The following is a 24850-nucleotide window of genomic DNA, read 5'->3' as shown; positions in this document are numbered from 1 at the left end:
GCTGGCTTCTGAATCTATGCAGTGTAGAGTCTTTTGTAGACACCTGAAATGCCACAAAATGAAAAGAAGCAGTGGTTGACTTCTTGCATGGTCAACTGGAATGAGCTCAGGTCATGAAAAGCCCACCCCCAAGCATCTCAAAGCCCCAGGCAGCATCAACAAGGCTCTCATGAAGAGAGAAAATGCTAGATAACTTAATGGGACTGGAGAATATCTTGGAACATTGGGTAAGATCATTGAGGAGAGGAACATTTGAGAGAAGCTAACTAACTTGTTGACCATTTCTTTCCAAGGGAAGAATATTGCCCAGCCTCATAAAAAAGATCTTTTCCACGGGTACACAGAGTTATGTGGCCACTGATCTTTCTCCAGGAACCTAGACTACAGTGGAAAGAATGCCAAACACTTTGGGAGAGTCACCTTTATTCCCTGTGTGTAATCCTTAAATGTGATTTAACAGTCTTTGGAGAAAGAGTTGTGCTTATTTATTTTTTCTTTTCCTTAATATACCCTTTCTCATATGGTAACCGCTTCTTTCTGCTCACAAATGTGGCTAATTGCTGGCAAGAGGCTTGCCACTCATATAAGCTAGAAGGATTCTTCTCTCTTCCATAAGCCTGCTTAAGAGAAGCACAGAGTGGCAGGAGAGCATCACCGGACTAAACTTGGGGCAAGTTAGTTGATTTTTGTGCTTTTGTTTCCTCATCTGTAAGACGAGATAACAATGCTTACTTTGAAGGGATTTTTTGTGATATAGGAGATAGTGTATGTCAGATGCTTAGCACATGCCGATCATGTAGGGGTCATACAGTAAGCCATCTCTATTGATTTTGTATTGTTGTGGGTGGTAGTTTTGTTTAATCAATTCAGAACACAAGAGAACGTCACATCTTTTTTTTTTTCATGAGGAAGATTCTCCCTGAGCTAACATCTGTGCCAGTCTTCCTCTATTTTGTATGTGGGATGCCTACCCAGCATGGCTGATGAGTGGAGTAGGTCCATACCCAGAATCCAAAACCCTGAACCCAGGCAACCAAAATGGAGGTCAAGGAACTTTAACCATTTGACCACAGGGTGGCCCCACATAGTTATTTCTTTTAAAATTTGCTTCCTCTAGCAGACAGGCAACATGGTTTAGTACTGTTTAGATATTTTAATACTGTTTTTTTTGGTGAGGAAGATTGGCCCTGAGCTAACATCTGGTGCTGATCTTCCTCTTTTTCTTCCCAAGCCCCAGTACATAGTTGTATATCCTAGTTGTCAGTCATTCTAGTTCTTCTAAATGGGATGCTGCCACAGTATGGCTTGATGAGCAGTGTGTAGGTCCACACCCAGGATCCGAACCAGTGAACTACTGGCCACTGAAGCAGAGCACGTGAACTTAACCACTTAGCCAGTGGGCTGGCCCCAGATATTTTAATACTTTTAATATGTCACTGTGCTTTCATTCTGGAAAACTTGAAGTGCTTGTCCCAGATGGCAAGTTATATAATCAGTGTAATTCTCCTGGACTCTGAACGTCTGTTGGACACGAAGTATCACTCCCACTCTAAAACCAGCACCCACTTCAGTGTTAATTAACTTGCATATTATTCATTCATTCACTCATCACTTATCAAAAAAAAAATATTTATTGGGAGCTGAATAACACCGTGTGTGGGGATACAGGACCACGTGAGTCTCAGGAAGGTGCATCAGAGGAGCAAGGGGGAGAATTTACCTCTTGGCTTCTGCCTGGCAGTCTTCAAATTCTTGCCACCAAGGAGCTTCCCAGAGCTTCTGGTCTACTTCCGCATGGGGAGGGGCTGGCTCTTCATCTTCTGCCTCAGCATCAGCAGGGAAGGGCCAGGTTAGGAGCTGGAGGAGCGTGGATGGGGCACTCATCCTTTGAGAATCCCTGATTGACTATTCCAGGATGCCCGAATCCAGGCGTGGCTCCTCTCGGTGGTGCAGAGCCCACCAGCTCACCCTCGGTTTCCCTTTGATGATCGGTGTTTCATTTACAACCTTGTATGTAACAAGTTGGCTCCTTGTTACAAGTCAGCTGTCTTGGTGAGCCTCTGGTGCCTTTGACATATTTTTCTGCTTTCCTGATGGCCTGTGTCCATCTCAGATCTCTACAGCCTCCAGCTAGTGGCACGTCCTCGCGGACCAAGCCCTCCACCTTTCCACCCAGCGAAAACCCAACTGCATTTTGTCATTTCATTCCTGGCATGTCTGCTTTCTCTTCATGGAGGCTATTTTGATGTGTTTTTTTTAGGGCCCTTTCACAAGATGATCAAGATGACATCCACCTAAAATTAGAGGACATAATTCAACTGGTAAGTTCAGCCACGGCCCTATCCAGCACAATTATGTGCAAACTGCCTCTGGAGGGCAAGCAGAATGCCTGTGACGAACTGAGCGCTTGACCGTGTGTTCTGCTGAGGAAGCTCTGTGAGATGAACACATGCGGCTTGGGGGTTAGCAATTGGCCCATGGTGTTCATGGCGGCTGACATTTCTGAGCTTTCTGCCATTTTCTTCATAGCTAGACTCTGTGATGGTCTTGGTACCTCAGCAGCTGCAGAGAGCTGACAGTCACCTCACTCCAGGTTCTGTTTCGTTGTCCCCCTCGTCTCTTGCAGACGGACTGTCCGAAGGCCGAGTGCTTTGAGACCTTGTCAGCCATGGAGCTGGCGGAGCAGATCACCCTCCTGGACCACATCGTCTTCAGAAGTATTCCCTACGAGTGAGTGCTGCCCTCACAGCGGGAGGGTCCTGTCAGGCAGGGCCAGCCCACGTAGAGTTGACGTTAGTCCTAAGCCAGATGTGTGTGCGAAGAGTTTGAGTCTTAATCTTAAGATGGTTTGGTCCCACGTGATTGTCTTTTGGTTCCAATTTATGTTGGAAATATTGATATGAAAGTACAGTTGGCCCTCTGTGTCTGCAGGTTCCACATTTGCAGATTCAACCACCCCCAGATCAAAAGGCCTACAATGGTTGCATTTGTAGTGAGAATGTAGGGACTTTTTTTCTTGTCATTATTCCCTGAACAATATAGTGTAACAACTATTTATATAGCATTTACGTTGTATTAGGTATTATAAGTAATCTAGAGATGATTTAAAGTATATGGGAGGATGTGTATAGGTTATATGCAAATACTAGGCCATTTTATATAAGGGACTTGAGCATCCATGGATTTTGGTTTCCATGGGGGAAGGGGGCGTGCCTGGAACCAATTCCCCATGGATGCTGAGGGACAACTGTATTGGAAATATTGAGGACTCTCAAGATGGTCACTCTTGTGTCTCTATATGTACTAAAGTTTCCACGGAATGTGCATTTCTCTGTACTCACATCCTCACGTTACAGAAACCTCGCTGCAGCTGTAACAGCCTAAAATCATTTTGGAAACATTAAAAATGTATCCCCCTCAGAGACTCTGATTCCAGTAGGTTTGGGGCCCAAGAAACTGTATTTTCATTGAGAATCACAGATAATTCTGAGTGGTCTGAGACTTTGAGAAAGATTGATCTTGGATAAATGCTGTAAATTCTGCTACAGTTCTTCACCCACTTCCATAAATCAACAAGTATTGCTGAGCTTTGAGACCACGGGCTCGTCACACAGCCTTGTAATTTCCTCATGTGTAGAGTAAGGGTAGGCTCTTTAAACGCCAACGCCAGCTGTCATATTCGGTAGCTCCACAAACAAGGCCTTTGTTTGGACAAATGCCAACTGTTGGCACACCTCCTCTGTGAACTAATAACTAAATTGAAGGTACGGGAGGGGCTGGGCAAGAAGTAGGAATGTGATGCATGTCATATGTAGAGAAGAGGATAGTCGTGGTGATGGAGGGGCAAGGTCGCAGGGTGGATGTCAGAGGATGGTTAGAGGGTCAGAGCTACAGCTTTCTCAGAGAGGCATAAGGGGCATGGCCAGAGGATGCCCCTGCAGACTTTTCTTTTATGTGTTTTATCTTCTTTCCCTACCCCTCTTCCAGTAAACCTAACCATGAACACGAAAAAATTAAAACAGGAATGTGGCCCATTGGCCATTCCAATGAACCCAGTGACTATTTGAAGACTTGAGTTAGGATCCACAGTGCCTCTTTCCTGCCCCCACCCTCATCCCCATTTCCACTGCTGCCCTGCCACCACCTCCTGATTACTCTCCAGCACAGTGAGGATTCGGGAGGGAAAAGAATGTGACCTCTAGGGATGAGGAGAAGGAGCAAAGCTCAAACCTTCATGGTTGTCCTTTTTGTGGTCTCTTCCTGGGACCCTCCCCACCTCTCCTCCCTACCTCTCCTCCCTGTTCCCTGTGTGCTGTTGTGAACATCCACCAAGTATTTTCATCCGTGGAACTGGCACACCTTTATCTCCAACAGCCCTGCAGGATGGGAGCAGTCCCACCAACATGAAGGGACAAAGAACCTTGCAGAGGGACTCAGTCAGCATTTCTGGATTAACACTGTGTCAGAGTAATTTCATTTCAAGTTATTCTTAGTAATGCCGCTACAAAATAATTCCCGTATGCTCCATCTTGATTGTCCATTGCTTGCTGTGATCTGTGACCTGCTCATGAGTGAAGTGAAGGAGCAGGGATGTCATCTGGAAGACAGACCTTCTGCCAGGCTGAGCTCCCGCCACTGTAACTGCCATCCTCAGATGAATGGGCTGAGTGTTTGCTCAGCTCTTATCACATGCAGTGTTCTGGGCTCTGGGGGAACAAAGGCAAGTCCCTGCCCGAGGAATCGACATCCTCCTGGAGAATGTCAGAGCAAAGCGGAGAAAAACATGCTGTCCCTGACTAACGTTTCTGGTAGTGATGGATTCTTCGGAACTCTTGCTAAGGCTTAAAAATTTTTTTAGCTGATCCAGGGGAAATAGTCTTGGTTTCTGATTAGTGCTTAATCTCTTTATTCCTCTCATGTCTGTCATTGTTTTCCAACTTTGGAGAAGCCTTTATAATGATCCTAACAGGGACAAAGTTCCAAACATTTATAAGGGAAAACGGGAAACTGGAGAATCTTTTGACATCGAGTGGTGAAATGCTAGAGTTGAGCTGAAATTCACTCAAGAGGGTCAGGAGCAGCAGGCGTTGGGCAACATTAAGTTTAATGTATGTAATATTCCTAATTATTCAGGATCATGGACACCATTAAAAAGCCTTAATTGGTTTTGTGTTTCGTTTTGAACTTTCAGAGAATTTCTTGGGCAGGGGTGGATGAAGCTGGATAAAAATGAAAGAACACCTTACATTATGAAAACCAGCCAACACTTCAATGATGTAAGTAACCATAAAATAAAACCTTGGGTGTGTTACAGGGAGAAGAATATCAGAGTCTTAAGATTCCTTTTCTAAAATAAAGCAGGTCTGCTCCCCACTTTTCAAACAGAACTAATGGAATGTTAAAAACAAGCTTAAATCTCCAAGAGCTCACAGTGATGTAGTAACTTCCAGTTAACTTGCAGGCGTAAGAGGTTCGCTTTTAACGGTGCCCAGTGTGGTAAGTGCTCAATAATGTGTAGGTTGCTGCTGTTATTTTTATCATAACCATCATTACTTCGTGGTTGTAGATTGACTAGTTCTAACAGAATGAACAGCACCTGTGTCACTGGCCCCTGGTGGTGCAGGTGATGGTGACAGTGACGTTGGGTTGGTGCAGCTTCTCCTCATTACTGAACATTCAGCCCAGATCGCATTCCAGGGTTGGAAGGGACCTTTCAGCATAACTACAGTGTTGCTGTGGCCGTGTGCGCTGGTGACCGGCTGTCAGGCCGTCTCCCTGCTCTGCTTTCTTCAGCAGTAAGATGGAGTTGCTTTTGTACTCACCAGTTCTAATTGGTTCTGTTCTAACGGTCTCAGACCTATGGCGGAACCAGGGATGTAGGAGTGTCTTCAGGCCTATCTGCAAAGGGAGGCTCCCTTTCCAGTTCCACTAAAACTGCAGCAAAAGGAATAATTATAATGTTAAAAAAAAAAAAAAGAAAAGACTGCCAGGAACCCCATAGGTAAATTAATGTCATCCAAAATCAAAATGCAAATCAACAGTGTAGATTCCCAAGACGGTACTTTGCACAGGGTCCACATGGAATGCGTATGTGCTGAATGTTACCACATTACGAGCATCAAAGCCACTGCTGCCTAAAGGACAAGATGTGTGACCCATCTAGGCCACTCTCTGAGGAGCAGAGCCCCTGCGGTGGAAAGTAAACTTCTGTTGCCTGTGCCGTACATATGCTTGGGATATGCTGGACACTCAAATCAGAGGTTCAGTCCCAGGCTCCAGACCCTCGTGCCTCCATTTGGATGGCCACTTGCACTGTGCCCTCAACAGGTTGCAAATGGTGCTTGTCCTCAGCACCTCCCAAACCTTCCAAGCCTGCTTCTTTATCTTACCCTCTGTTCTCAGTCTTGGGTAATGGGCTCCCCGTACACTCGCTCACCCAAGCACAGCATCTAGAGGTCATCTTTGACTCTTTCTTCTCCCTTACCCACCCCACCCTCACCCCCCAACATAATAGTGAACCTCCATCTATGTGTGTCTCACGTTCTTCTCTCTCCTCTTTTCCTGCTGCCGTAACCTTGATTTGCCCTTTCATCCTTTCTCTCTGGGAGATCCTAACTTGCCATACCCCCTGCCACCTCTCTGCCCTCCAACCCATTCCTCACACTGTCGTGGGAATAACTTCTCTGAGAGAGCAGTCTATCATATCTATTATATCACTTTCTTTGACGAAATTCTGTCAGTGGCTTCCCCTCTCCTTCAGAATAAGATCCCAACTGCTCAACCTGCCCTACAAGAGCCCTGCCCACCTCTCATCATTGTCTCTCATGACACCTTATGCTCCTCAGATGACTGCCAGATCCTCCGTCACGCCATGTGTTCCACCTCCGTCCCTTTGCAGGCCCTCTTCCACTTTGATAGAAAGCAGAGGCTAACTCCTACTCATTGTTTAGGACTCAATACAGGCACAACCTCTTTCTAGAAGCCTCCTCTGGACTAGTGAGGCGCCCCATGCTGCCTCCATGTTCTCACACCCCTCCAGGCAGACTTAGCTTTGCATTTCACTGTGTGATATTTCCTTGTCTATGTCTGCCTCCCTTCGCTTTCCCACCTAATTAGAGTCAGTGCCTTAAAGCCAGGGATGCCAATTTATTTGTTTTTCCTGTTCCTAGAACCTAAAAGAATTCCTGGTCCATACTAGGTGCTCAGTACAAAATAATTTTTTTAATGAATATGCACAGTGATAAGTCTGAGATACCTTGAGATCTAAAATACTTAGAGAATTATCAAAGAATGGCTGTACCCATCAGATTTAGTGTGTGGGTATAAGTTTATGGACCCCAAATTCCGTTTGTTAGTTATCAACCCTCTTCTGCCCTCGTCCTTTCCATATTCTAAGTGCTGAGCTTCTTAACCTGCCTCTTTCTCTTGGCTTTCTCTAGTAGAATGACAGTCCTTAGCCTTGAAACTGGAGGTCCTTTTAACTGCTGGTGGAAAAAAAATTCAGCAAGAAAAGGAGAAACGTTCTCTCTTCCCCTGCACCTAAGTGTTTCTGGTTTGAGTTGATCAGGTTCGAGTTTGATTGGATTGGGGGCAGATGCATTTTCTTTCTCTGTGAAAACTGAGGCTTCCTAGAGTGAATATCATCACACTGTTGGGGGCCAAGGAGCATGTGAAAAGGCCCCAAGAAGTGAAACCCATGATCTGCAGAGCTTCCCATTCCTCAGGGCTTAGCTCATTCTATCCTATTTCCTCCATAATTATTGGAAATGACTCCTTCATCAAAATTACTGATTAACAAAGTCACGTCTTCCCCCCACCCAGCTGATTCCACAAGAGCCCTCTCTTCATGCTGAGGATGAACAGGTGCTCATTAGTTTGTTATTACAGACTTTGGTCTCTTCAGAAAGTTGATGTCTAAACATGGACTGTGATCTCCACGTCCCTCGGCAATCTGCCTTCCTGACGATTCTATAGGTAATTCAAGGATTTTGCTAAATGCTTGTGTTAGCTCTGAGCTGCCTGTGTTGGCTTTTCCGTTGTCTCAGATGAGTAACCTGGTGGCCTCCCAGATAATGAATTATGCCGACATCAGCTCCCGGGCCAACGCCATTGAGAAGTGGGTGGCGGTGGCGGACATCTGCCGATGCCTGCACAACTACAATGGCGTGCTGGAGATCACCTCGGCCTTAAACAGAAGTGCCATCTACAGGCTGAAGAAAACCTGGGCCAAGGTGTCCAAGCAGGTGAGCATCAGCGTGCGACACACCCCACTGCCGAGAGGAGGAGAGGCTGGGAGACCAGAGCCAAGATAAATATACTAATTAGGAAATAGTTAAATGAACTGAGCAGCTCAACTGCCAAAGAAAGGTGCCAATGTGGGTAATTACTGTCTTCTTACCACTTAGTTGAGTCCACTTATGTGCATTACTAAATGGTTAATTTAGACAAGAAAATACAACCCAAAACATTCATTATAACATATTGGGGAACAACCTCAGACAATGTGGTTGACAGTCAGGATTGTTTCCTGAATTACTTAGAGAGGGCATGTTGATTCCACGTGAACACATTATGTCCAGTGGATCCAGTCTTTCTCCCCCAAAATAAGAATACAGATGCCTGAGGGCCAAAAACCAGGAAGAAAGGGCCTCAACATCACCTTTTTCTTTGTCATTTGTGTAAAGTTTTGGCATAATGACTTAAATGTGCAAAAATGTGACTTGCTTAGTTTACTTTTAATTGGACTCAAGTTGTTCATGCCTATCATCTCCTTTCAGATAATTTAAAGACTCAAATTAAATCACAGTTTTCCCCCTGCCCTGTCTCCTGGGCTTCTCCCTGGGTGTTGGTGGGTATGGGGAGGGCTTCCTCCAGCTTGTGGGAGGCTGTGTGCACTGACTGCCCTCCTGTTGTAGTCTTTTGCTGCTTGGTCAGTGGGTGCAGGGCACTGTGAATCGCCTGTGCCTGGTGTTCATATAGTGCTGCCTACCCCACCCTGGAACGGGCACGGCGATTCACCCGGGGAGCTTGGCTGACTTCCCCTCTCCTTCAGCTCTCATTGGCTCTGCTGATCCTCTGAGGTGGGGGTGTGTCTGACCTCTGCTGCAGGCTGCCCTGCCCCTTGGCCATCCCTAGTGGGCAGGCTAACTCTTCATTAGTAGATAATTACCTTGGCCCTCTCAAAGGGCCTTGGGGAATTTTTCAGGCTTCTCTATATCCCATTGGAGCCAGAGGCTAGGAGGGTGTGTCAGACCCTCTCTGCCTAACCTTCCTCCACAGACCAGTATGCCTGCCTTGTTGTGATCACCCAAAGTGGGTGAAGGGCATCTGCAGGGTGCCCACCTCCAGAGTTCCAGGCAGGAAGAAGAGCATAGATTCTACTGACATTTCTTCAAAACCATCTGGTTCCCGTTGCCCTCCCTGAGGACTTAAGCCCCCCTCAGAGGCACTACTTCTTACTCTAGTCTATCTTCTTTTCTCTCTCGAAGTCTTTTTAACTCTTCCCTGTGTAGCAAGAAACCAAACCTAAGTCATATCCTTAATTCCATCCACCTTCCTTATTCTTTACTAAAATTGCAGTACTCCGAAAATCCCAGATTTGGCCCGCTAGAACTGACCAACCCTTTTTCTGTGAACAAAACTGGACCTTGCAAATAAAACCCACAGCTTTTATAAATACTCTGTTTAAAAAAACTTTTCACGTTGAGATGATTATAGATTCACATGCAATTGTAAGAAAGAATAGATTCACCCTACACCCTCACCCACTGTCCCCCAGTAGTAGCATCTTGCAAATTTAGATGATATCACAACCAGGAAATTGACATTTGTACCATCCACCAACCTTATTCAGACTGCCAGTTTTACATGCACTCATGTGTGTATGTGTGTATTTAGGTTTATGTACTTTTATTACCTGGGTGGATTCATGTGACCACCACCGCCGCAGTCAGGAGACTGAACAGCTATCATAAAGATCCCTCATGCCACCCTTTTATAGCCACAGCCACCTAACTCCTGGCAACCACTAATCTGTTTTCTACTTTTATAATTTTGTCATTTCAAAATGTTCTATAAATGGAATTGTACAGTATATGACATTTTGATATTACCTTTTTTTAACTCAGAATAATTCCCTTGAGATCCACTCAAGTTGTTACATGTATCAGTACTTCATCACTTTTCATTGCTGAGTAGTACTCCGTGGTATAGATATACCACATTTTGTTTAACTGTTCACCCCTTGAAGGACGTCTGGGTTGTTTCCAGCTTTTGGCTATTACAAATAAGGCTATTGTGAACATTCGTGTGTAGGTTTTGTGTCAACGTAAGTTTTCGTTTCTCTGGGATAGGTTCCCAGGAGTGCAATTGCTGGGTCTTGTGGTAATTGTGTTTAGTTTTATAAGAAACTGCCAAACTCTTTTCCACAGTGGCTGTACCATTTTACAGTCCTATCAGCAATGTGTGACTCAGTTTCTCTACATTCTTGCCAGCATTTCTGGTTATTGCTGTTTTTTATTTTAGCCCTTCTGATATCTCATCATGGTTTTAATTTACATTTTCCTGATAGCTAAAGATGTTAAACATCTTCTCATGTGCTTGTTTGCCCTTTTCTGTGCTCTTCAATGAAATGGTGGCTCCTGTCTTCAGCTCATTGTTTAATTGGATCGTTTGTTTCCTTACCTTTGAGTTGAAAGTTCTTCCTGTATTCCTCCTGCTTTATTCTTCTGTTTCAAAATTATTTTAGCTACTCTAGGTCCTGTAAATTTCCATATAGAATAAAAAATTATGTCTAAAAAAATGTACTGAGATTTTCATTGGAATTTCATTAAACCAGTCAATTTGGGGACACTTGCCCTCATTACTATGTTGAGTCTTCCAGCCCATAAACACAGTGTGTCTCTCCATTTATTGAAGTCTTCTTTGCTTTCTTCATCATTTTGCAATTTTCAGTGTACAAGTCTTGTATATATTTTGTTAAACTTATGGCTAAGTATTTCATTTTATTTGCAGAAATTTTAAATGTTATTGTGGTTTTAATTTTAGTTTCCACGTGTTCATTGTTAGTATATAGAACTGTGGTTGATTTTTATGTGTTGGTCTTATGTCAGCAAACTCATTGAGCTCAATTATTTAGTTATAGGAGGTTTTTCATAGAATGTCACTTATAAGTACGAGCAGTCTTATTTGTTTCTTTCCAAATGATATGCCTTTTAATTCCTTTTCCTGCCTTATTTCTCTGGCTAGAACTTCTAATACTACATTTAATAAGAATGGTAAGAAAGGTCATTCTTACCTTGTTCTCACTCTTGAGGGGAAAACATTCAGTCTTTCACCTTTGCTGAAAGGATGGTGTTAGCTATAGGTTTTTGTAAATGCTTTTTATAAAATTGAGGAAGTTATCTTCTCTTCCTAGTTTTTTGATAGATTTTATGATGAATGGATGTTGGAATACTATTTTTAAAATGGGCTTCAAACAGCTGTATCAGAATCCAGAAGCTGAACATTGACACCTTTGTTGTGGCTAGGTTTTGCCTCTCCCTAACATAGTAGAAGCCTCAGCCATTGGGCACTGGATATAAAGAACATATTATTCTGTCACACACATGTCACACTTCATCAGAGTCAGTAAGTCACTCCTCTGCCTTCTCCTTCCCCTGTTTCTTTTTTCCTCCGAAGTTGGCACCAAGGGATTCTTAAATCCTCTATAACAAAGCGTTAGGCCTTCCCTGTAATTGACTTGAGTGATATTCATGTCTGACAGGATGCAGGTTTGGGGATAACAGAACTGACTATGTAGAATAGGGATGATAAGACTAATATTGAAATTATTTTTTCAAATTTTGAATGTACTACCTGGAGAGGCATTAAATAGAATATACCATTTCAGTCACATGTATGGGTCACTCAAAGTGGCTTTAGCATGAGTGATGGATTATCCTCTAGGGCCCAGTGCCTCAGTCTAGTCACAGTAAGACTTGGTTTCCGATATAGCCAGCTTCAGACACTTTTGCTAATACCATCTGCTCTGTAGCTGTCTCTTCTCCAGGTCTGAGTCCAGTCTGGGAGACATCCAGAAGGCCTGGTAGAATATGCAGTGTGGAGCCCACCAAATGTGGTCTTGGCTATAGGGCAGACCGTATTTCTGCAGCTTCTTTGAGCCAAGGCCAGCCCGAAGCCAGGCAGGATGCTTTCCCTGCCCCATCCCATCCCTCCATCCTCTCCCTCTGCCCAAGCCTTGCTGGCTGTGTTTTCCCAGAGTCCTCAGCACTAGGACTGGGGGTGGGTACTGCTGAGAGTGGGTTATCATCCCCAAGGGCCACTCCACCTTCTCCCACATCCATGGAAGAACCTCTAGACCAATGTCAACAGCAATTTTATTTCTTGGTAAATATCAGTTATACTTTTCCGACAAATTGACGAAGATGATCACAAAAGAAAGGGTTTAGAGTAGAGGCTATTGGTTGGTCAGTAGCCAAGCAACCAAATACGTGCTTTGATGATTTGGAAATCAACACTCACAAAGATTCGTCATGAAAACTCCATGACATGAGACCTATCCTTTAAGATTCCACATTCAGCACCTGCTTTTCATCTTTTCAAGTCCCTAAGTTTCCCGTACATTTCAATTTTTCTTTCTACTCATTTTCCTCTCTTTTTGGCTAAATGAGATGTAGTCACTTTCTCTTCTCCACATGTTCTTCTTTTTTTTTTAACATCTAATCTAAACCTAATGCCCCACCTCCACATTTTGAAAGTCAGATCACGTCACACAAAATCATATCACATGACACAGTCTGGCACCTGTTACTGTGGAAGAGAATTGAGCATCTTTAGGCAACTCACCCATCTTATGAAACTGTGGGAGTGTTTTCATGACATATTAAGTTATTTCTTTCTTTCTAGACGAAAGCTCTAATGGACAAACTTCAGAAGACTGTTTCATCTGAAGGAAGATTTAAAAATCTCAGAGAAACCCTTAAAAAGTATGTTCTCTTAATTATTATATCATTCATAACTCAGAAGTATATTTAAATAATTTATGTAGTATACAAATAGTCATCTACCTCCTACTTGCTTTGAAAAAAATGGGAAACAACTTCCATCATCTAGGCATTTTTCTGATTTTCCTTTTCATTTAGAATATTGTGCATATAGAAAGTATCTTACAGATACACCCATGGCCTGCAGAGTATTCCACATAAGAAGAAAATATCACCATAGTCAATCAAACCAACTTTTACTATAAAAAAGTTTCTTGATTTGGTATTCCCTAATCTAAGCACAATGATTTCCTGTGATTTTTTATTTAAATATTCCAGTACCTATTGATTACTATTCTTTATTTTTGGCCTTTTATTGTTGGATCTTTCCTTCTTTCTACACACACACACCCACACATATATACACGCAGGGAGAGGGAGAGAGAGAGAGATGGACAGAGAGAGAAGAGAATCTGTCTGCATCTGGTTTTCTTATGATCTACCGCACGTATTTGACCCACTCTGGAAAAACAGTCCTGTGATGCTGTGAGTGAAAGAAAGACACAATAGAAAAAGAACTAGTCGCTGAATACTTACTAAATGTCCAACTCCACGCAAAGTGCTTGATGTGTCTTATTTAAGCCTCACAACAAACGAAAGAGCTAAGTTTTATTGTCTCCATGTTACAGATGAGGAGACTGAGGTTCAGAGAGTTCACCCAGCATCCCTTAGAAAGTGGGTCAATCCAGGATTCAGATCCAGTTCTCTCTGATCATAAGGCCATGTTCTCAGCCTTTAGACTCTTTGAGAAAACCAAATGCGTCCCCCTTCCAAAAAACAAAGAAGATCTCACTTTAGTGTGCCGCTGTGATGTTGATTCAGTCTGTACCTTCTAACAGAGTTAAATACTAAGACAAGTTTTACAAGCTCTAATCACATTGCTTTTTCCATCCAGTTCTTTAGGGTTGAATGTTTGTACTTTAATGAGGTGAGAGCAGAAGGGTTCCTGCACGTTTTTACCCCTCAGAGAAGTGGGGCCAGTTTACAAGTACTCCAAACGAGTACTTCTGACAAATGTGTTTGTCTATAAGACGTCCTGTTTGAACATGCCATTGTCTCAAACACACAGGAAAGCATGGGCTGTAATTTTGTATTATTTTCTATTGTCAGATGTATTTGAAACTCTGCATATCATGAGTGTGCTTCTGAAAAGGGAATTAAGAGACTTCATTCTTCAGGGTTGAAACAGGACAGTTGCTTCCTGTTTAAACTGGGGAGGGACGTCAACGTTTGTGTGAATGAGTGTGAGATTGGTGCCTTTTGGTCTTGCAGTTGTAACCCCCCTGCTGTTCCTTATCTGGGGATGTACCTGACAGACCTGGCATTTATCGAAGAAGGAACACCAAACTTTACTGAGGAAGGCCTTGTCAATTTCTCCAAAATGAGAATGGTAGGTGGTAATTTTATTAGCAGCCTGTTTCTAGTGACTTCAGTGGCTTATGGAGAAGAGGCTAAAGTCATGAAAGCTACCGTTTACTTTTTAACCTCAAGGGGCAAGAGGTGGTGGCCACTGGGTCTAATGCCTGATGTCGGCCGATTGAGGGGATTTGGGCAGGGCCATTTCAGCTTGCAGTCTGGGCAGAATGAGTGATCAATAAGCCTCCGGGGTGACTTTCTAAGATTGGCCAGTGATAGACAGAGGCTGAATGCTTCTTGCTGGACAGCCCGGTTCTGAGCACCAAGTTAGAAGCAAGGAGCCTGTGGACAAAGCACCCAGAGCTTGCCACCCCCCACCCCCACGAGGCTAACCTGTGCCAGCTGTTTCCCTGCTGTTATCATTTCTGTGGCTCATTGAAGGGCAAGAAAGCCCTGGGCATAGAGAATGATCAGGCAGGGCTCCGGCTACCTCATTGGAGGAGGTGACTGATTGCTCTGGAGTGGGCCCCTGGAAGCATGTGCTGCAATACGGGGAAATACTTTGCTTTGCTTTTTTTCTTGTTCCTCTGTTAGATATCACACATCATCAGAGAGATCCGCCAGTTCCAGCAGACTTCCTATCGAATAGACCATCAGCCAAAGGTAATATTGTGTGATTGTAAGGGAATTTAATAAAGAAAAAAGTGGAAATTCATGAAATAGAAATAGCAGTAGAGGTGATCAATAATACAAGAAGGTGACTCACAGAAAAGACCAATAAAATAGACAAATCTTTGGCAGCTCCGATTAAGAAAAAAAGAAAGAAGGCAAAAAGAGCATCAATTCATCGTCAAGTTCTATCAACTTTATGTCCTATATTTCCCATGAATCTGTCTACACCACCACCACCACCTCTGGTCCAAGCTACCCATATCTGTTACCTGGTCTACTTGCATTCACTCTAGAATGCAAAATCCATTCTACAAATTACAGCCACATGGAACTCTCTGAAATACAAACTGGAATATGTCTGCCCCTTGCATAAAATATGTTATTGGTTTCGCTTTGCTCTTAGGATAAAGAAAGAAAAAAATCTTTATGTGTCCAAGAAGTATTGCATTATGTGGCCCTTACTCATCTTTTAAGATTCATCTCACATTGTCCATCCACTTCCTCTCTCCGTCTCAGCCCCAACTGGTCTGTCTTTTTTTTTTTTCATTTTTTAATAGACATTATTTTTTAGAATCCTTCTGGCTTTACAGAAAAATTGAAAAGGTAGTACAGAAGATTCCCATGTGACTGAGAGCCAGTTTTCCCTGTTGTTTTGTGGAACTTGACAGACTTATCCTGAAACTTATAAGGAAGCTTAGATAGGCAAAAAACAGACAAGGACTTTTTGAAAAATATGAAGAGTAAAGGAGAGCTTTCCCTACTGGATACAGATGCCTATCCTAAAACTACAGTGAACGAAACAGGACTGTATTGGCACAGGAATACAGATTCAATGGAGCAGGATAAAGTTCAGATGCAGATTTTGTCTATACGAAAATCTAAGATGGGATAAAGGAGGCATTTAAAGAAAGTGCCAGGAAGAAACTGACCATTCAGTAAATGGAATAGGAATTTTGGCTCTCCCATCTTATTCCATCCACAAAAATAAATTCCAGATGAGTTCATTACCTAAATATAAAAAGAAATATTAAGTTATTTGAATAAAATATAGGACAAAATATTCATTACCTTTGGATTTGAAGACCTTCTTAAGCACAGAATGTAAAAACTGTAAAAGACAAGCTTGATAAAGTTTGCTGCATCAAAATTAAAAACTTCTATATGACAAAAGACAATTATTTAAAAAGTCAAAATACGAGCAGTAAAGACTAGGAGACAATATTTTTAACAGACAAAACAAAAAGACAGAGTTAAAAGTATTCCTATAAATATGTAAGAAAAGCAAAACAGCTCAGTAGAAAAATTGGCAAAACTATGAACAGGTAACTCACAGAGGAAGAGATAAAAATGGCCAATAAGTATTTGAAAAATGCTCAACTTAATTGGTAAGAAGAAAAAATGCAAATTATAACGAGGCGTCATTTTCACCTATCAGATAAACAAAATTTTAAAATATTGATGATATCAAACTTAGTGTCTAGGATAACGCATGCTCCCACGTACTACAGGTACAGCAGTTTGGGAGGTCATTTTACATCATCTTTTAAAATTAAAAATTGATATACTGAGTAACCAGAACTCATATATTGCTGGTGAGAGTAACATGGTACAATCACTTTGAAAAACTGTGTCATTTGGAGGTTTCCTAAAACATTAAATATGCATCTACTTATGACCCAGCAATTTCTCTCCTAGATATTTATATCCAAGAGGAAGTGAAAGCATACCCATTAAAAGTCTTGTATAAAATGTTCATAGCATTTCTTAATAGTAGTCAAAAATTGGAAACAGTCCATGTGTCCATAAACAAGTGAACGGATAAACAAATTGTGGTGCATCCATGCAACAGAATACAGTGCCCCAATGCGAAGACGGACTGCTGCTACACGCCCAGCGTGGATGGATTTCAACACCTTATGCTGAGTGAGGGAAGCTGGATGCGAGAGTGCACGTGGATGATTCCACTTACATGAAGTTCTAGAGTAGACGAAACTAATCTTGGTGATAGAAATCAGAGCAGAGGTTGCTTCTGGGAGCAGACTGACTGGGCAACTGCATGAGAGAACTTTCTGGGGTGATAGAATTGTTCTATATGGTGATATGTATGTAAGTTATGTGGGTGTATACATTTGTCAAAACTATTAATTTTACTTATGTAAGTTATATCTCAATAAAAAGAAAGAAATATTTTCATGGAAATACCCCATGCCCCAACATTTTCATTTCAGTGTCATTTCCTTCCCTGTCTACCTGAAAAACACTAGGAAGCGTGCTAACAAGGATTTCACTGTAACTCTGCGTAGTACAGAAATACTGACAGCAACTAAGCGTGCATCGATAGGACAGCATTAAGTAAACTCTGATGTGTCGCACTAATAACAAGACTGTACAGCAGTCAGAGCTCTTTGTACTGACTTGGGAGCTCTCCATGGCTTATAGTTAAGAGAGAGAAGCAGAATAAATTGTACAGGATGATACCACTTATGATTACAAGGGGAAGAAAGATTTCTGTAAGTACATATAATATCTAGAAAGACAGTAGAACATTTGGGAGAAGACAAACCAGGTGAGAACAGTGGTGCCTCTTGAGGGAAGTGCCTGGGGTTGGGAGCTGGGAGAGGACTAGAGATGTTTATTTTATTTTTTATTTTTTTTTTACAGTGAGAATATATTCATGATTTTTTCTAGCTATATAACATTTTTCAATGTTTAAGAGTAAGTGTTGAATTGTGTCAGATTCTATTCAGAAAATGTAACACTCGTGTTCTGGAAGAACTGAGAGCTAGGATTTCCCTTTTTCACCAGGTCACTCAGTACTTGCTTGACAAAGCCCTCATCATAGATGAAGATACGCTGTATGAGCTGTCGCTAAAAATTGAACCTCGGCTCCCTGCTTGAAGATCCAGCCTTGTCCCTGGGTCTGTGGAATGTTCATGGAAAGCAGGATGGACAGAACTGTGCATGTCATGCCTCCCACGGTGCAGCAAGGACCGGGGATGGGGACGAAGCCAGTCTGCTTTGTCCACGGAAGAAGACAGAACCGAACTGGAATTCTGTTGTCTCCAGCCAGGGAAGGCCAGCTGTTTGGGGTCAAAGAGAGCTGCCTCAGACTTGGGTGGAAAGGTAGAAAGAGAGATATTTGGTAAAGCTGATGGCACATTTTGTATAAGGGAATGTAAGATGGGAGATGCTGGTAGCCGTTTTAATGAAGTAGGTAAGAAGGTAAATTTCAAACCTGCCCCGTGTTCTGTTAGAACTTGGGGACAAGGATCCATGGAAAAGACCTATAATGTTTCCCTGGCACTTTACTGGCCTGGCTACACCCACCAATCTTCTCCTAGGATTTAACTGCTTCCGTTACATTTCCTTTGTTACAAGCTTCCAGAAAAGCCAAGGCTTCCTTTGTAGGGATGGACTGACACATAAGCAATTTCAGTCTACAGCATGTGCATGGTTTTCAGTGCATCATAAACATTTATATTGGAGGAAAAGCATGTTCTCAAACTGCTTTCTCAGTCTTTAGGCAACAGGACAGGAGGGACAGGATGAAAGACAAGTGGATTTGTATGTAACATTTCCTTAATTAACAACGTGGTAGGCTGTGTCCCAGGAGATTCCAGCTAGTGGCCGTCTTGAGGTGGCTGTGGGGGCTTCTTCCTGAGGCTATGGTGCCCAAGAAGCCAATACCTTTGGAGAGGCGGGTGCAGAGTTTGCAAAATGGTGCCTCCGCGCCTCACTGACGAAACTGTGGGCTGAGACAGAAGGCCACAGAGTGCTGTGGGAGGAGCGGGTTTCGACGCGAATTGAAAAGATACCCCCCTCATAGTAATGTGGGAATCTGTTCTGATTGACACAAACCATTCTTAGGCTCACTATGAACATTGGTTGTGTTTTTGAAAAAATTGTTCAGTGGGGTTGTCTTTTTAAAACCCACACTTATGTGTGCTGTTGGTAGACAGTTCTTCCCCAGTCCCCTTTGTTTGTAAATTTTGAGATATTTCTGAGTGAAAATATTGTCGGTGTATGGGAATTGGGCCCAGCCACTCAACAGCTTTGTATCAGAAAACCTAACGCAGGAGTTGGTCCTGCTGCCCTAGGCTGGCGAGTGACCTCATGTTTCCCAGGGTTGTTGGTTGTCGAAGAAATAGGGCTATCTCATGTTTACCTCCCTCTTCTCTTCTCAGGGAGACCTCTGCTTTAAAAGAAGGAAGAGAAAAATCTAGTTATTGTTACCTGAGCCTCTTGCACCTGATGTTTTCTCTTAGAGGCATGAAGCGTGTTGATGCTGCCAATGAAAAAACTGATCTGTCTGGCTGTTTTCCCTTTTTCTTTGCACTTTAATTATGTGGTTAGAACTAACAGCTGACTAATAAATTCAACTTGCTGGCTCATAAGATGCAGTGGAACATACCATAGAGGTGGAGAATGTACATTTTTCCTGCATGGTAAAGGCCATCTCTGTACATAACTATATAGTGAAATATCAAGTAAGTTAAAGAAAATATAATATTTGAAGGCCATTCCAAAACTTTCCAATAGCTCATATTAGCCAACAGTGTAGCACTAAACCCCAAGAGGGTTACTTACGGATGCTTTATTTTTCTTTTTTAAAAAAAAAGTTGCTTGTTTGTTCTCTTTAGTTTCAAATGAGAGATTGATGCATCTTGATGCATGATAAGAAGCATGGGTTGTTTGGATCCTAACAATGCATAACTTGCAGTTTATTTCTCAGTGTTCAGAAACGGAGGGTTTGAACTAATGTATGTCCATTGCATCAAACACCTCAAGGTCTCGCAGAAGTAAAGAAAGGAAAAGTTAGCTTTCTTGGCTCAAAAACAGTCTTGGAAGGTGAACTAAAACCAGGTCAGATCAGTGAAGGGCCACAGGTAGTTTCAGGCAAAGCAGCACGTGGACAGGTCAACGCCATCAGCTCTGCCTGGGAGTGTCCAAGGTCTTCCAGCGGGGAGAGGGTGGGTCTGAGTGCACTTTCCCTGGAAGTTGGGACTCTTATTTCTCTGACCCAAATGTTTCAGAGGCACTGCAGCCATTCTTATTAAAGAATAGAAGGTAGAGGAATTTCCAAATACTCCTCCCCTTTTGGAAGTGCAGGTTTTCTTCAACTAGTGACAAAGCTTTCACACCTTTTTCCTGCAGAGTGTTGGGAGCGCCCCCCCAGTGGCCAGGTTTGGGCACTGTCAATTGTTAATGCTGACCTTCAGCGTTTATGAGTTATGCCGTCCTCCTGCTTTCTAGAATCTGAGCCCTGGCTGGAGCCGCAGGAGAAAGAACTCCATCTCCAAGGGAGCTCCTTTTGATGACTTGCACCACTTCTGGCCAGCTGGAGTAGGAATGCACATTTTTTAAAAACCTCAATTGGGTCATATTTAAAATCCCTAAGAGCAATTTGTGGTGTTTCTTCTGATTGATAAAGCACCCTCCTCTTCTGCCTGTCAAGCTCTGAGTGTATTGTTGGAGCGTGTGCTCCCAGCTGGGTATGCCTACATTCCATTATAGGAGACCTATTTGTAAGAGCAGATGGGATGTCAGCCTTCAACAGCCAAGTAGCAAACAGTTATATTATTGCAAAATTAACCTAGAAAATCAGAAGTAAAATCCAATTTCATGCTTTCAGATGAATACCCACATTTTGTGCTGTCAATGAGATTATCTTAGGGCTTTTAGAGGATGCGTTTGGTTATTAACTAAGACATCCAGTTTTGCTACAGGAACAAATCTCTTACTTAAGCCAATATATTATGTGACAGATTCAGGCATGAAGTTGAATGTTGTCACTTTTCCTTAGTGTTTCTCTGAAAGAATTTAAAGTGGGAATTTTAAACTCCTGTTGCAATATCTTCAAGTGGCTCTCACACAAAGTCCCCATTACTGTTTGTTAAATTTCAATACATCTTAAAGTACTACTTAAAAACAAATGAAACTCCTAGATACTGAATAATCTGGAAGAGAACCACCCATCATGTTCCAGTTTGAAGTGTGTGTGTGATGGACCAGCACGTCCTCGTCTCTCACAGTATTTTGTGGGGCAAAACCTTGGGCTGCCATTGACTGGGATTTTATTTAACTTTTCTTTTCAAAGTTTGATTTTATTCCCCCTGAAAAAAAATCTTTCTCTTCACTTTAAAAAAGTGTAGGATTTTTTGAATCCAACGTGTAAAGTTTATCATTTTTACTACTATTGAAATGGGATAAAAGGTGACATATAATTTATGGCTAAAGAATGGAGCCAGGCTAATGTCCACAGCCAAAAGAATAAATGAATATAATTTATTTTCATTTCACTAAGACAACAGATGGTAAGTTTAAATAATGACTGGATTACGGATACCACCATGTCAATCCTGGTAATAAGACTTGAGTCAATGAAATCTAATCAGAGTGTCATTTCTCTGTGCCTATTAGGGACTTAAAATTAAGGCAGAGCAGAGCTAAACTAGAAAACAACCATTTTGTTGTAGGTATACACACGTGAATAATTCAGAAAAGTATTCATCTTGGCTGCCACACAGCATGACATTAACATTATTGTTGCTTGTACTTGATCTCATCTCCTTAAGAAAAATAAAAGTTTCTATTAATGATGTTGAACCACTGTTTTTACACCACCCATTTCATTTTCCCCAGAAAGGCAGTTGTGAAAGAACACTGGACTAGGCGTCCTGGCCCTTGAGTCCTGGGCCCAGATCTACATCCATCTACAAGCTGGGAAACCTTAGGCCAGTGCTGAAACCTCTCTGAGCCTGTTTCCTCATCTGCAAAATGGAGTTAATATTAATTCCTGTGCTGCCTACCTCACAGGACTGTCATGAGGACAAAATGGGTTCAGCTACAAACTGTAAAGTGCTGTCCAAATGTGAGGTAACATGACTACCATCTCATGTCTCTTTTGCAGAGGATTTAAATGTATTTCTTTGTTATTTGTGTGCGTGTGTAATGGACAAACTCATGTGTTCCTTTGAGAAGCATGTTGTTTGTGTCCAGTTACTTTGCGAACCGGCTGACATTTGTGAATCCAACAGAGGGGTTTGTGCTGTGGCCTAACATTTGCTGGGTGAGGTGTGGGTTATGCCTATATGCAAATTAAACTTCGCCTTTCTTGAATTCTCAACATCTTATTGGTCTCTTCATTTAATTCTTTTTGTGTTCTTCTACATTGTGTCCTCTTAGCAATCAGCTCCTTCAGATATTCTTTTACTTCTAAAGTTCAAGGGAAAAAAAGTTTAGAAGAAGCCCATGTTACAGGCACTAGAATATCAGAGAGTTCAGGGGACCTCAAAAAGATGTTAAGATCATCTGGTCCCACTTTCTTCCCAGTGCTTAACTCTTCCCTGTGACACTCCTAACCCGTGTTTGACTACCTCCAGGCACACACAACTCACTGCTGCCCGAGCAGCTCTGTTCGCCTCAAGGCACTCAACGTTCGAGAAAGGCTGTGGAAAGAGGAAAAGCTGCTGGGTAGCGCCCCGGCCCAGCCATCAGCAGCTCCGACCTCGGCTGCGCTCCTGAGCCTTCTGAGGCTGAGTTCCTCATCTATAAAATAAGACTCAACTCTGCCCCTAGAATTACTTCATCGGTTACAGGGCATAATATATATGAAAATACTTTAACATTTGCAAGTAGATGAAGTTGTCCCAACATTTAGAGCTGAGGAGAACATGACGCAGCTGCTAAGCACAAGGGAGTACTGAGGAAAGGAAGAAGTCTGGGTCCCCCCGTCCCGCTGGCTTCCTTTCCAGTTCTGAAAGGAGCAATCAGGCTGGTGGGGATTCAGGAACCCAGAGTCCTTTCATCTTACTCCTTGGCCATCCCGCCCGGCATTGCCCTGCCTGCCCGTCAAATCTGGGTCCTGCTCCATCCAGGCTCCAGCGGGATTCAGGAACAGAAAAGACAATAAGTCCACGCAGGAGATTTCCTTTAAAGCAAGTGATGTGGCAGTTGCATACTTCTCTTCTGTTCCTGTCCCTGTGGCAAGACCGGCTCCATGACCGCACTGGCCACCAGGTGTGGAGAAAGCCCCAGAATTTTGAAGGGAGTCGACAACAATGAGAGAGGAATAAATGGCATCACGTTTGAAGGATTTTGGGAAATCTGGAATTTCTGCCGTGAGTCACGTGTAGAGGTTGCCACCCCCATCACAACACCTTTATAATAGACTTGAAGATGACGAGGTCCCCAAAAGAAGAGTGACTTCCCCTTTTCTCAACGATACTCCAACTTCTGACCTTCCACTCTAACTTATATAAATTATACCATAAAAAATGAGAGGTTGAGGTAAGGTGTGTGTTGGAGGAGGAGCTAAATGTTCATTACTAAGGAATTGGGGAAAAAGAAAAAGAGGAGGGATTTCTCATTGTAACTGCCATTCTTTAAACTCTGCATTTCCCTGCTTTTCAAAAGCCTCATCGTTTTCTGGGTCTGCGATGTGGGCTATTTCAGGGTCACTGGATTTATTTCACCTGGCGCCTGAAGTGACTTGAAACTGTGTGTGCAAAAGAGCTATTTTGGGAAGAAATAAGCCTAGACTCCTCCTCCAACCTGCAGAGCCCAGGCTCCTGAGCAGCTGGTCAGCCCCACAGACCTCCAGTCTGCTGCCTGTCCTGCCAGGCGAGGCCTCAGGGGTGGAGGGACCGTGAGTGGTCCGTTACAAGAGAGTGTGCAAACTGAGAACCCTGACTCTTTGGGGGACCATGCAATCAGTTTGGTTGGTCCCAATCTGCAATTGTTTTAATGAAATAACATAGAAGAGTCTGGAAAATGTCAATATATCATATGTAAAAACGGTAAGTATCACTTTGTAAAAACTTCGATTTAACTTAAGCTGGATCATAACGATGGCGTATGTATTAACTGAGTTATGACCAATACACAGTGAAGTGTGAACCGTAAGTGTACAGCTTGAGGAGTTTTTATACATATGTACACCCACACAACCACCCCCAAATCAGGAAACCTTCCAGCCCCTAGAAGGCCCCCTCGTGCACTCTCCCCGTCAGTACTCCCAAGCAAAGGAAAAGTATGTAAGTGTGGGGCCGGCTGTGGCCGAGCGGTTAAGTTCCCGCGCGCCTCGCCTCTACGGTGGCCCAGCGTTTCGCTGGTTCGGATCCTGGCCGTGGACATGGCACCACTCGTCAGGCCACGTTGAGAAGGCATCCCACATGCCACAGCTAGAAAGACCCACAACTAAGATATACAGCTATGTGCGGGGGGATTTGGGGAGACAGCAGAAAAAAAATGTATGTGTACTTTGGGTCATCTTTAAAAGAATGGGAAACTGAAAGAAAATCACTCTGGGCGGGGGCTGCGTTCTGAGAAGGAATCAGCTGGTGATGTGCACGTGGCCATAGAAGCCGGGTACGTGACTGTCACAGAGGCCTGGGCAGCTCCTCTGAAATGGCAGGGCTGCTGTCCAAAGTCCTGGTGGGTCAGTGCTATTTACGGTCAACCTTTCCGGCTTGCGGGCATGTCCCAAGGAGGGCTATTTTTAAGCAGGGATACGGCCTGCAGGGCCTTCTGGGTTGCATATTAAGCTTGTGGATCAAAGGTGAGATTGTCTAGCAACCTACTTCAGATGGCCTGATCTAGAAGAGAAACGTGATTGTTACTGCCCCTGAATCCAGGCCCCCAGACGACAGGTTGGAAGGAGAGCCCCAGGCCCCGGGCTCAGAGCCTGATTAGCAGCTGAAAAGAAGGAGCTTTAGACACCTTCCTCCTGGACCTCGGCTAGTGGGGGGGCGGGGGGGATCATTCTCCAGAGCTAACTG

General features: G+C 43.1%; 1 protein-coding gene across 26 annotated transcripts in view; it reads left to right on the top strand.

The window, feature by feature from the left end:
* RASGRF2 (Ras protein specific guanine nucleotide releasing factor 2) overlaps positions 1-22197 on the top strand; it is a 214970-nt gene extending 192773 nt beyond the window's left edge. For 21 of the 26 annotated variants that reach the window (XM_070234592.1, XM_070234603.1, XM_070234591.1 and 18 more), the window contains 8 exons: positions 2261-2321; positions 2627-2730; positions 5192-5276; positions 8046-8243; positions 12907-12986; positions 14316-14433; positions 14994-15062; positions 17877-22197. In XM_070234592.1, coding sequence (XP_070090693.1) covers positions 2261-2321; positions 2627-2730; positions 5192-5276; positions 8046-8243; positions 12907-12986; positions 14316-14433; positions 14994-15062; positions 17877-17969 — 808 coding nt within the window. In that variant the 3' untranslated portion in view covers positions 17970-22197. The remainder of the gene's footprint in view (positions 1-2260; positions 2322-2626; positions 2731-5191; positions 5277-8045; positions 8244-12906; positions 12987-14315; positions 14434-14993; positions 15063-17876) is intronic. The other 5 variants (XM_070234604.1, XM_070234588.1, XM_070234584.1 and 2 more) reach the window with 1 other exon arrangement.
* The last annotated feature ends 2653 nt before the right edge of the window (positions 22198-24850 follow it).

This window comes from Equus caballus, chromosome 14, assembly GCF_041296265.1.
Source record: "Equus caballus isolate H_3958 breed thoroughbred chromosome 14, TB-T2T, whole genome shotgun sequence".
Taxonomy (NCBI): domain Eukaryota; kingdom Metazoa; phylum Chordata; class Mammalia; order Perissodactyla; family Equidae; genus Equus; species Equus caballus.
This window is presented reverse-complemented; position numbering and strand designations above follow the sequence as displayed.